The 13,808-nt window shown below is 34.0% G+C and overlaps 1 protein-coding gene across 7 annotated transcripts in view; it reads right to left on the bottom strand.

Annotated features, from left to right (window-relative positions):
* LOC149543979 (arginyl-tRNA--protein transferase 2-like) overlaps positions 1–13,808 on the bottom strand; it is a 74,343-nt gene that overhangs the window by 45,781 nt on the left and 14,754 nt on the right. For 3 of the 7 annotated variants that reach the window (XM_089798618.1, XM_089798617.1, XM_089798620.1), the window contains exon 2: positions 794–832. In XM_089798618.1, the coding sequence (XP_089654744.1) occupies positions 794–832 (39 nt within the window). Of the gene's footprint in view, positions 1–770; positions 862–13,808 lie in introns of all 7 variants that reach the window. The other 4 variants (XM_089798621.1, XM_089798624.1, XM_089798622.1 and 1 more) reach the window with 3 other exon arrangements.

Genomic DNA, 13,808 nt, shown 5'->3' with positions numbered 1-13,808 from the left:
AATTTTTTTTTGAAGTAGTTAATGACTATTTTCCTTCAATTTTTCAAGTTTTTTGGTAAATCTGATTTTTTCCTCATTTTTCCAAAAAATCTTATTACTCTGGTTGTCAATTTATTCCCCAAACGATTTATACTTCTATGGTTTAAAATTTAAACAATCAAAAAATGCTTTGGAATGGTTTGTTTTAAAAGCTGAGAGTATTCTCAAGTGGATTTATATAGAGGTTAAACAAATGAAAATAGCATTGACAAAAATTTTACTCTATTAAAAAATTATTTGATGTGTACCATAAAAGATATTTCAATCAATTTTCCTGTCTTTTAACCCAATAAAAGAAATTTATAGTAATAAATGCATGCCCCATGTTAAGAACTCTGTCCCTATTGACATGGAATTGCATTGCACTTTAGGTACATATCAGTCATATTTTAGACAAGATTTTCAGCCAACAAACATGTTTCATGCATGTTACAGAGAATAAGGCTGTGAAGAACTGGCAAAACTAAATAAAATTGAGCTTAATTAGTTAAATGTTACAACTAATCTAACAGTATAAATAGAATTAGACATATTAAGAGTGAAAGTATAGTTGAAAAAGACTAAAGTCCCAACAAGGCCTTGCTCATCTTGAGCTTATTTAATCTATAGTTAAAACTATGCGAATAGCATTACAAGACTAGCATATGGCATCCACCATAGAAACAAGTACAAAAGACCATTCTTGATAACTGAGTGATGATTAAAATTTGTGAGCATGCCATTAAATTTACCAGCTTAGGGGGGTGAGACGAACCTTGATAATCATCCACACTTATACTGTGCGCCAATAATCCTGCCCCATGTTCAAGAATGTACGAAAACCTGTTAGATTTTCTAATCAGATTTATGACGACCAAAACAAGCTAAATATATGCAACAAACCACTAGAGTTCAAAAGTGCAAATTATCAAGTTTACCTACTTCGTTTCATTTCAAATTAAAAAGTCAAAGAAATACTGTCTTTCAAGTGTAATTCAAAAAGAATGCATGATAGAGTGGTTAGTAAGATATTCCAGAGACATAATGGCTGAATTTGAATCTTTATAGCCCGTAGCTCTTAAATTGAAAAATGTGAAGAACGAAATTGCAGCTAAACCAAAAACCCATAAATTGTTGACTAAAAAAAAGACAAATTTATGAATTCCCGGCAATACACATGCACACAGATCATAGATTGTCATAAACTGGATATTATTTGTCAATGCAGGATTGTTAAATAGGGGAAATTGTACCCAATGACATATGTAAATAGAGGAATCAGCAAATTTATGAATTCCCGGCAATACACGTGCACACAGATCATAGATTGTCATAAACTGGATATTATTTGTCAATGCAGGATTGTTAAATAGGGGAAATTGTACCCAATGACGTGTAAATAGAGGAATCATCTTTGCTGATTCTAGTCATCACAAATTGAACGAAAAATATAAATTGATCAATGAAGGTGACTGAGCAGTTTTGATGATGATGTCTGCTAGTTAGATGGTAGGGTAATACAGAAAAATTTATCCAAATGAGAGAGGTGATCACCTTTCATATCAAGTCACCCAAATACACAATCTATCTTTCTTCTTCTTTTTTATATTGCCATCATCACATCTTATAAAATAATCACTTAGTGGACTTCTGAAATTAACTTGCAAGTTTTTATTATTGTTCATGTTTTGTAGCTTTACTCGGATAAATCACATCAAGATTTATATATATATTAGGAGACATTACATATAATTATAAGAGTTTAACTAATAATGAACAGACATGTCCCATGAAGGGACATGTCTATTCTCCCACTCTCTTATAAATATAAGGAGAGGCTGCAATTGGAAAACATATACCTTAACAGGCAGTGCCATTACACTTGCAGCGATCCTGAAAAATAACATGGTATCATAGCAGGTTACAATCTTAAAAATAAAAAAGTTGTCTCATTCAATATGTCTAATAACTCTGATTGAAACTAATATGAATAAATGACTCAGAGGTGTAACCCGGATATAATCATAGACAAGGAAAATAAAAGTAAGGGATATACTCGGTGAGAATGAATACTCTACCCATTCAAATCAACATTCTACCATATCGAACATCATGAATTAGTGAATAATTCATCCTTACTTTTTGGGTTATTCCAGATGAAATGAATGCGAGGGAAATGGAAAGTATTTGAGAGTAGTGTCTAAATTAAAAGTGAATGTGAATCCCCCGTGCCATAAGAATATTCTTTGAGGGCCTGCCATGTTGCAAACTAAAGATTTAAGGAAAAATGAAAATTGAAAGTTTATTTTTGAATTATTTGACACATCTAAAAGATCGATCCTACAACCATTGCCAACATTCTTTCTATCTACAACAATGAATAAAACTAGAGGAAAACCTGTGCTTTTGATACATGGATGAAGATAAATTTATGTGTTATATAAAATGATATTTGGGCTCAACTACGGGTAAGGACCAAATTTGGTTCGAGCTTCCTAGTGGCTAAACTTTGAGTAGATAAATGGCGATGGAGATTGAAGTATTTATCGCTTAGTATTGAGGGGTGAATCGTGGGAGATCCTCGTGAATTCAGAGGGGTCCATTCTATGATAATTTTATGTTAGAATTATATTCATCCCATGAGGACTTAGCACTTAATAATGTGAAGATTTCCATAGACCTAATACACCAGGGTATACATTGGTGGATATTTATTGACAAATCTCTACTAATCGAGTGATTTTCATAGCTATATCTGTTCTGGGTTCAATTAATATAATGTTCATTGACTTCAATATTTGCAATCACAATATAATTATAAGAGTTTAATTAATAATGAACAGGCATGTCCCATGAAGGGACATGTCTATTCTCCCACTCTCTTATAAATATAAGGAGAGGCTGCAATTGGAAAACATATACCTTAACAGGCAGTGCCATTACACTTGCAGTGATCCTGAAAAATAACATGGTATCAGAGCAGGTTACAATCTTAAAAATAAAAAAGTTGTCTCATTCAATATGTCTAATAACTCTTATTGGAACTAATATGAATAAATGACTCAGAGGTGTAACCCAGATATAGTCACAGACAAGGAAAATAAAAGTAAGGAGATATACTCGGTGAGAATGAATACTCTACCCATTTAAATCAACATACTACCATATCGAACATCATGAATTAGTGAATAATTCATCCTTACTTTTTGGGTTATTCCAGATGAAATGAATGCGAGGGAAATGGGAAGTATTTGAGAGTAGTGTCTAAATTAAAAGTGAATGTGAATCCCCCGTGCCATAAGAATATTCTTTGAGGGCCTGCCATGTTTCAAACTGAAGATTAAGGAAAAATGAAAATGAAAAGTTTATTTTTGAATTATTGGACACATCTAAAAGATCGATCCTACAACCATTGCCAACATTCTTTCTATCTACAACAATGAATAAAACTAGAGGAAAACATGTGCTTTTGATACATGGATGAAGATAAATTTATATGTTATATAAAATGATATTTGGGCTCAACTACGAGTAAAGACCAAATTTGATTCGAGCTTCCTAGTGGCTAAACTTTGAGAAGATAAAAGGCGATGGAGATTGAAGTATTTATCGCTTAGTATTGAGGGGTGAATCGTGGGAGATCCTTGCGAATTCAACGGGTTCCATTCTATGATAATTTTATGTTAGAATTATATTCGTCCCATGAGGACTTTGCGCTTAATAATGTGAAGATTTTCATTGATCTAATACACCAAGGTATACATTGGTGGATATTTATTGACAAATCTCTACTAATCAAGTGATTTTCATAGCTATATCTGTTCTAGGCTCAATTAATACAATGTTCATTGACTTCAATATTTGCGATCACAAGTGTTTACTCATCTCCGCGATATATTTATAAAGTCTGAATAAGTACTATGAAAATTGCTTGAAGGAAAGGTTTATCAAATTTTTCATGAGCCCGATGATATTGGAGCACTACAGGGGTTGCTTATTATTTGTCTAACATTCAAGACAAACCTGGCCAAGTATGGGCCTTTCTGAGAAGTAGATTGATAGCTTACGAGCTCGACCTAACATCAACTAGCATTGATTGGTAACAAAGAAAAAAACTTAGTAGATAGGTGATATGGAGAGAGTTCATTGCACAGAACAAAGATAACCAAAGATCTATAATTTATATTGTGGGAATTATCAAGGAGAGTAAAGTGAACTCAAGACATATATAACTCCAATCAAGCCTATTCATCCACCATGTGGACTAGTTGCACCAGTATTGACAAGAACCGTTATCCAACAACGACCACTGGTATACTAGTATTGACAAGAACCATTATCCAATAGTGACCACCGCTAGAAGGTGAAAGTAGCCACGTGGAAAGGGCATCACATCAAGCATGGTAAATCATTAAATCCCAAGGCAATCCGCAATGATACAAACGGTAGAAGGTTTATTCAACTAAACAGACGGATAGGAAGCGTGGACCCCACACCTTAGGTCAAAGTATGGTAAGATGAAATTATTGATTATATTTTGAATAATGCATTATCATCTATTGTGAATATTTGGTTATGATTATATGAATATTATTTGAATATCATTACAATATTATATGATTTTATACAATTGACAATTATAATGTGAATCGTGATAATAATGAGAATTTTTTGTTATTGTTAGTAATAGACATGAGTTAAACTACTAACATTCTTATGAGAGTTACGTGTCTTGGTCTATTTTCCTTTGAGAATGTTATTGTAGGAAGAGGGAGATTGAGAATCAGAGGGAGCCTGACATTTCATTAGAGGCAACCTTGAAAGAAAGGGAGCAAATAGAGGAAATGATTTAGTCAACCTTCAGCGCTCTCTGTCATATTGATTCAGAGGATGTAAACCATGTCGAGATGGATTCTCTAATGATCAATAAACCGTAGCAGTGAAGAGGATTATGATTCATGAATATACATAATGTTGTGATTTTAACGGGCCTACCCTCTGTGTACATCATGACGAAGTGACAACTTCCAAATGATGCCCACTTGTACTAGTAGAAGTTATTGAGAGGTGACAATCTTACAATAATTTAATTTCTATTATGATGGATATCTTACGATGTCTATGTAGATCATGGTAGACTATACTTTGCATGGTGGATGTTTAAATGGTAAGCATTATGAGAATGCCTGTGCACATACCTTATAAACATTTTTGAGTACATGATGAACGTTATTGATATTCTAGAAGGCATTACACAGACTTCTTGGTGAATATCATGCATCTTGATGTTTTGGAAGGCCATTACTCACAGAGTACTTGGTGAATATCACACGTCCTAATATTCTGGGAGGCCATTACTCACAGTATTTGGTGAATATCATCATTATTCTGAGAGACCAATACTCATGATATCAAAGCTTTTTGAGTACTTGGTGGATATCGAAAGCCGATATTTTGGGAGACCAAGACTCGTGATATCAAACCTTATTTGAGTATTTGGTTAATATCATGTGTTGATATTCTAGAAGACCAATACTCTAGAATCTAGATATCAAATGTGATATCAAGATGTTGAATATCTTCTAATCAAAGATATTCTTATATTACATTGAGGTAACATATGGTCATGTGTTTATCCTCCCTAGCTAAGAGGGAGTGTTGATGTTTTGTAGCTTTACTCGGATAAATCACATCAAGAAATGAATATATATATATATATATATATATATATATATATGTTAAGAGACATTACAGATAATTATAAGAGTTTAATTAGGGTGATGAACAAACATGTCCCATCAGTCCCATGAAGGGACATGTCTATTCTCCCACTCTTATAAATATAAGGAGAGGCTGCAATTGAAAACATATACCTTAATAGGTAGTGCCATTACGCTCGCAGCGATCCTGAAAAATAACATTTATAATATGCAAATGCTCTTCAAAGACACAAATGGTGATTTTTGACCCAACTACATGTGTATTTGATGATTTGAAACTCATCTCCACCTAGCCCAAGTCAAAGTGGCAAATTTGAGACCAGCTGCATATGTTTTAAAAAAATGTTAATGACTTCCAAAAACGCATGTAGAACATGGTAGCATTTTTTCAAGACATTAAATATGTATTAAAGCATGTAAATGCCCTCTACAAAGGTGTTCTTCACTAAAGTCATCAATCCAATAGACTTGGTGGCGATAGCAAAAGCATGGAGTTATAAACATGTGAATACCTTATTAAAACGCTTTAGAGACTTGGTGGCAATTTTTTATGGTATTACATGTTCTCAAATACACATGTTTTCCTCAAATGTTGTGTTTTCCTCTATAGGGCTATGTGTGGCAGTTTTTAGCAAAAATGCATGATAAGTAGGACATGATTTCCACAGCTAGTCAAAAATGCATGAGTTTTTAATGATGCAATTGTTGAAGATGGTAGCTGCGATAGAGATCTTTATTTCTGGAAATATGAACGGTATTTTTGTTATTATCATCTTCAGCTGAAAAGGACACTTAAGCTTAATTTGTAATATTAAATGTGAATGACATGTGTCATTCACATGCATTGAGGCATGAATATTCAAAGAGTTATAATTAATTATAGCAGTTATGGGAATCTCAAGAGACCTTCGGTTATAATGTGAAGAGTCTCTCCTATTGTTATATATTTGCATCAAGCAAAGGATATTGTACATTCGAACATTTCATTATCAACAAAGATATATTTTTGTTGTGTGGTTGGGTTTTTCCCTTCATTCTCGAAGGGTTTCCCTAGAATATTTCTGATGTTTATTGGTTTAGTTTTTGCTCCTCCTTATTGTTGTTTATCACCATTGATTTCTGGGCTAAAACTTAACATGGTATCAAAGCCTAGTTGAATAATAGCAATTAAAGAAGAGGGTTTCTCTGATTATTAGTGTATATCATGTCTCTAAGGGAAATATTTTTTAGTCTGGATATGAGATGTGTCTTCATCATTCTCTGTGACCCTCAATGCAGTTCAGTGCATGAGATTGCAGAGATAAATCAAGATTTTTTGTATATTTCTTCATGTCTATTCATTTAAGTGATTGTGCAATGTTTTCTTCTTTCGTCAGGCATATTTTTTAATCATGAGCCTTGGGTTTCAATCCCCTCATCACAGATATGTAGTGCCTCAAAGATGATAAGATCAAATATCTTCCTTAACAGATCATATGATTTCCTTCACCAGTTTTCAATCTGGATTTTATTTAGTATTGATGCCTATGTTATATTCAATGTTGACTATCATTTGGTTCATATTATTGACGCATTTGATGATCTTATTCTTTACAATGTTTCTTCTTTGCGTTGTCTCTATCCTTGTTTGTATGTCTCCTGCATTTGAGATTTCGTTTAGCTTTTTTTAAGTTAAGTATTTTTGGTGAGATCTTGTTGCATGTAGAGAAATTGGTTCGATTATGGTTTTAACTTTTGGCAGTCTTGACCGGGTGAATCCTGTCTTAAGTATTGGAACGTTACACTCAGGATAGGATAGAAGGTTTAATATGAAGAATTTATGGCGGACGGCTCGGTTGAAAGGACAAGATTTTGTTATATGCACGCAAATGTGGTAATGTAATTTGTGGGGTGAAGTATCCGATGACCTACTAAAGCATACCGTTATGCTCTCCTATTGATTTCAAGTCTCCCTATTTTTTACCCTTTTTTTATTTCTGTCGAGTGACTTTGCATAAATGTTCAAGATAAATACGTCTAATGTGCGTGTGGATTTCGTAGATGTTGTTGAGTTTTCTTCACCAGTTATGAATATTGTCATTCTTGGTTCTTGCTAGCTCATCTTCAGTTTCGATTTTGTCTAGCTGGCAATAGTTTTCCACCGTCTTTCTCTCCTATCTATTTTCACGTCAATTCCCTTGAAATATTGTTTTTGATAAAGCGAAGCTTATAGATGGGCATCTTCAAGGGAATTATTGGTAAATTTTTATTTCATTAGGTGATTTCGGTGAAACACAAAATTCTCACACTAGCCCAATTTTTGTTAAAAGTGGTCATCTTTGCCAGAAGATCATCTTTGCATCTTCAATTGTCTTGTAATCGATGCACTTGATTTATTAACTAATCTTAGTATTATGGTAATTGTGTAAAGTGTAAAGCTCAATGAAGGGGTTCTAAATAATTTTTGGAGCCTTTTGATTAATGTTATCTTTCTGGTACCTGCTTTAGATGAAGTAAGAGGAATCCTAAACATTTTTGAGGCAATGATCATCGTCGGTAAATAGAAAATAAAACTACCGTTCCTTTTGTCTTCTTTCTATTCAGTATTTTGGATATACTTCCTACTCATATCATTGATTCAGCTACCGGGGGATGATATATGCGCATTCATGTGTTTGTACCTATCAAAGATGGAAAGATTTAGCTTTTCTGAAAATGGGGGTCTACTTTATAGAGTTTATCTCTGGTTTAGAAATCATAGCTTGGGACAATCTGGATGTCCTTTGCTGGATGCTTTATTGCAAAACTTGGTCTTCATTGCAACTCCATCTTCTGGTAATATGTAGAATTTCATAAAGGTGACATTTTTCTAACAGTCGAGGTACGTAATCTCTTTTTCTATATATAATTAAGATGTGCATCTTCTATATATAGTTATATTTTCACACTTTTTGGAAAAACATTTGAGGCAAAGTATTTGAGTTGATTGCAATATAATTCTTGAGATGGCATTAACTAATGAAACAGTAAATCTATGGGAAGACAATAGAAAGTAATTGATATCTCTCGTGGCTCTGTGTAAGTTGTCTATATTGCAGAATGTGTCATGAGAAGGAATTTTGTTTGGCACTCAAGTTGGATATATCATGTTGATCTTAGATGTTAATATACTAAGATTAGATGATGAATTAGATCACTGAGAATAGTTTATGTTTTAACATTAATGATGATCTCTTTTGGTACAGAACTAAGCATTGAGATGAATGTTGTTGTTACATATTCACAGGATGCAATGATATTATGCAATTTGGACAATGATGTTGCAAAATAATGATCCTTGGAGGGAGATGTTGATCTTTAGAAGGAGATTTTAGCTTCAAAGGGAGGCTTCATAATTAAGAGGGAGTACTTATGGAATCCCCTTTATTCTCATATATGTTTGTGATGATTGCGGTATTTGTAAAATTTGAGACTTAAATGGAACCTAGTCTTATTTTGTTATTGCCTATTTTATTCTTGTGTGAATAAATGAGATTGTAAGATCAGCTATGATAACTCTTTCGGTATGCAATAGTGAACATCATGTTGAGAGAATCCATGATGTCATCACGTTGAGAGATTTTGTTATGGGAATTGGATGTCATGTTGAGAGATTCCATGACAATTCACATTGAGAGATTCTGTGATGGGAGTTGGATGTCATGTTGAGAGATTTCATGGCAGTTCACGTTGAGAGAGTCCGTGATTAAAGGCTTAGTTGTGAGTCTTACAAATCTTTTCATGTTGAGTGATTCCATGAATATGAGTATTTATTACAGGTTTTCATGTTAAGTGATTTCATGAATATGAGTATTTATTACAGGTTTTCATGTTGAGCGATTCCATATATATGAATATTTATTATAGGTTTTCATGTTAAATGATTCCATGAATATGAGTATTTATTACAGGTTTTCATGTTGAGTGATTCCATGAATATGAGTATTTATTACAGGTTTTCATGTTGAGTGATTCCATGAATATGAGTATTTATTATAGGTTTTCATGTCGTTGAGCAATTCCATGATTGAGTATTTATTATAGGTTTTCATGTTGAGTGATTCCATAAATATGAGTATTTATTACAGGTTTTCATGTTGAGCGATTCCATGAATATGAATATTTATTACAGGTTTTCATGTTGAGTGATTCTATGAATATAAGCATTATTATAGTTTTTCATGTTGTGTGATTCCATGAATATGAGTAATTGTCATAGGTTTTTCATGAATCTTACAGGATATATGGGATGAGATCTTATCATTGACATTTTGGTTGCAGTCTTGTACGATTGTTCAGCTAAAGATCTCTCTCTAGCTAAGAGGGAGTGTTGAAGATGGTAGCTGCAATAGAGATCTTTATTTCTGGAAATATGAATGTTATTATCGTTATTGTCATCTTCAGCTAAAAAGGACACTTAAGTTTAATTTGTAATATTAAATGTAAATGACGTGTCATTTACATGCATTGAGGCATGAATATTCAAAGAGTTATAATTAATTATAGGAGTTATGGGAATCTCAAGAGACCTTCGGTTATAATGTGAAGAGTCTCTCATGTTGTTATATATTTGCATCAAGCAAAGGATATTGTACATTTGAACATTTCATTATCAATTAAGATATATTTTTGTTGTGTGGCTGGGTTTATCCCTTCATTCTTGAAGGGTTTTCCCAAGATATTTTTGGTGTTTATTGGTTCAATTTTGCTCCTCCTTCTTGTTGTTTATCACCATTGATTTCTAGGCTAAAACTTAACAACAATAACCCCCCAAAGGTGTGCTTTTTACTAGCAAATGCCCTATCAAATACAAGCGGTGATTTTTAGCAAGATTACATGTATTTTTTACCGTGCAAATACCTCTCCAAAAGGCGTTTGAAGGCTGTGAATTTCATCCAAGACCAAGCAGTGATTTTTAAAGGCGTTAAATGTATTTTCAATACATGCGTTTTGACAAAAACAGCCTGTTTAGGGCATGATCTTCACCCAAAACAGTTCATACATAGGCATTTTTTGCATTGAATCACTTTGAGGAAGCATTCTAGGGTAAGTAAATCACATTTCCAGCTTGTTCTTCATCATTTTGCAAGCTAATCTCTTACCCTAGGCGCCGTTTTTGTATGCTTTTGCATATGGATTTGCTAAGTCAAAGTTTGTTCCACTTTTTGGCATTGTATCTCTCTAACTATCTCCACATGCCCAAATTCAAATCTTGATGTTTGGATTTTGAAATCTATACAAGTCCAATGCTGTTAGATAAATCTAAAATCCTAAAACTCTTGGATTTATTTCAGATTTGCTCAAGATTTGGAAAAATACTTGTTTTCTCATTTTTTATGGAGTTGAGGTAAAATTTCTTTGTTATTTTCCTTAAGGCATTGATGTATATATTTGATTTGTTTGTTCTTGCAAAGCTTTGTTATTTCCATTTTCAGATTTCCATTTCTTTTTGTGTACATGAAGTTGCTCCTATCTTTCGTCTTCTTCTCCAAGCTGCATGTGCAAGGTTTGATATTACTTGCAAATGCAGTCAGGTGTAAAATCTCGTTCTCAAAGGAAAGACAAGCTCACTACTTTTCCCACGTGTGAATGCAAGTTAAAACCCCAATATCATGCATTCCATGTACCTCCATGTGGCTGCCCTATGGTTAAAGTTTCTCCCACATGCTTGCCGGATAGAGTATCACTTTTTGCATTTATTAAAATGTACTATGTCCAATGTGTTACTCATTTTTTCACTTATTCACTTAACTTCAAGCTTGTTAGCCATACATGCAATGGACTTTGAAAAAATTGTTTTTGGATTTTGGAATCACATATCAACCATTCTGAGTTTGACCCATTTGCCCTTTCGCTATCCCTAACCATTCCATGCCCTTTCCCTATACATACTTTATCCCAAACCCGTGTTTTTACATAAAAAACTTGTCATGGACCCCTCACATGAAGATGTCCTCACACTATGGGATTTTCATGTTACAGTTGTGCAGGCATACCATTTTGCAATGTCAAGAGAACCTACTCCAACAAAAGGCAAAGATAGAAAGAAAATGGAGTACCAGTTGATTAGTAGCATAACTCCATCCCACCGTCACAAGTAACTTCCTATTCTGATGAAGTGTGGGATACCGACATATCTCATATGAACATTGAAGATTTCCTTGCAAGAGTTGATGTTGAGGCTATCGAGAATATGACATGGATTAAGCGAAGTCATATTCATCTATTGTCTAGTTTCTCCTTGGCAGCTCATGAGCCAGAATTCATTCTTGCATGTGCAAGACACTTTGATGCACTCTCTTGAACCATCAGAGATCAAGATGGTAATACTATCATTAGTCTCAATCCTGAGACTATTGATCATATTTTTCATGTTGCTCGCATTCCAATTGTCAAAACATCACAAGGCAAAAAGGCTTTGGAGCAGTGGAACGAGGATACCTCCTATTGCACCAAGATCGTCAATGATAATTAGTCAATCATTAAGAGGCTAAATCTCGTTAGATGGTCAATAAAGGCGAATAATGGCGTGTGCCGCTATGATTTCAGAAAAGAAATTAATGACCTCATCACATTGCTCAGTTGCTTAGCAGGGCTCAAGGATTCAAACACCTTTGAACCTTGGATCTACAAGTACATCTCTCTCATTAGAAGGTCAAAGAAGAATATTATGGGTTGAACTAGTGAGTGATGCAAGTTGTGGTGAACGTGTTGACTAAAGGCATGTTCAACATGAACTCCTCGTTGGTGTATATTGCTGCTGCCCTAGGTTCTTTCTCAAGTTTGTCAACTAAAAATGACAAGTTTGTGGTGCATGCATGGGAATACTATGATCAATTGACTTTGAAGCAAAATCGGACACATTTCTTAAGGGTTCAAGATGCCTTCTTTGGGCATTACATGTGTTTGTTTGATAAAGAACTCCCAAACAAGGGAGTTTCTGATGAGGCGCGGAACAAAGTGAATGAGTATGGTTGTATGCTTCTATAGTTTCCCAACTTCACATCCATCAAAGGAGGGAAGGATTCGAGAGTACCTGAGGTAAAAGGAATTGAAACTCAATAAATCCTAATTGACTCAAGCAATGATGCTAGGGGATCAAAGGAGCCCTCACCACCAGTTTCATGTCCTCTTGAGGTTCTTGTAGCAACCTCTCTTCCAGATTGAATCCCCAAATTCACCCTTGAACATAGCTATTTCATTTTCCAAGGATCCACTGATTGAAGATCCCATGGCTATGTCATCAACTGCACTTGCATCAGAAATGGAAGACTATGAGAATGTGTTTGACACATATTCTACATCCATACCTTCTCTTCCACCTCAGTATTTAGCTCTGATTGATGTGACTTCAGCCCAATTTGAACAATTCATGATTGAAGTTACACATAGTAGTCCTGCTCCTGTAGCCATTCAAATTGAGGCTCCTATCATAGTTACTACAATTATGCAAGATAATCCAATACGGACCATGGTGATTACTATTGTAGTTGGCACATCTTCTTTCAACCTTCCTCCGTGGTTGAGCACCATCACACAGAAGAGAAAGAATGAAGAAATCCCACCTAAAGAGTTTGATAGCAAGTTGCCAAGCCAAGGGTTTCAAAGAATAAAAGAGCTACGGCAATGTCTCGGGTTGTGGTGGATGATAACAACATAAAGTAGGCGGAAGTTGTTGAACCTCTTGTTGAAAAACCAGTAGAAAACTTTAAAGGCAAACACATTTGGTATTACAATAATAGAAAAGTCGTCTATTATTAGTTAATGGTTATCTATTGTAAATATCTAATTAGATTTAGTTTGCTTTCGTTTTTGGCTTTCTCTAGAATAGAACGTTTCTATTCTTTACGATCGTTTCCTAAGGAAACATTGTCTCATTCTTTTATATAAATTGACTGTCTGGTGTCTGTTAATAGTAAGCAAGTATTTACCAATTACTTCCATAATAGGGTAGTAGAGCTAATACTTAAATTATTTTCAAAAAAAATTATAATTTCTTCTTGAAATTATTTGTTTAAATTTTTTCAAAAAATTTTCAGTTAATTTCTCTAA

This window comes from Cupressus sempervirens, chromosome 8 (genome assembly GCF_028749045.1).
Source record: "Cupressus sempervirens isolate cs-2001-9-10 chromosome 8, ASM2874904v1, whole genome shotgun sequence".
Lineage (NCBI taxonomy): Eukaryota > Viridiplantae > Streptophyta > Pinopsida > Cupressales > Cupressaceae > Cupressus > Cupressus sempervirens.
Note: the sequence above shows the minus strand (reverse complement) of the source record. Positions and strands in the feature narration are given on the sequence as shown.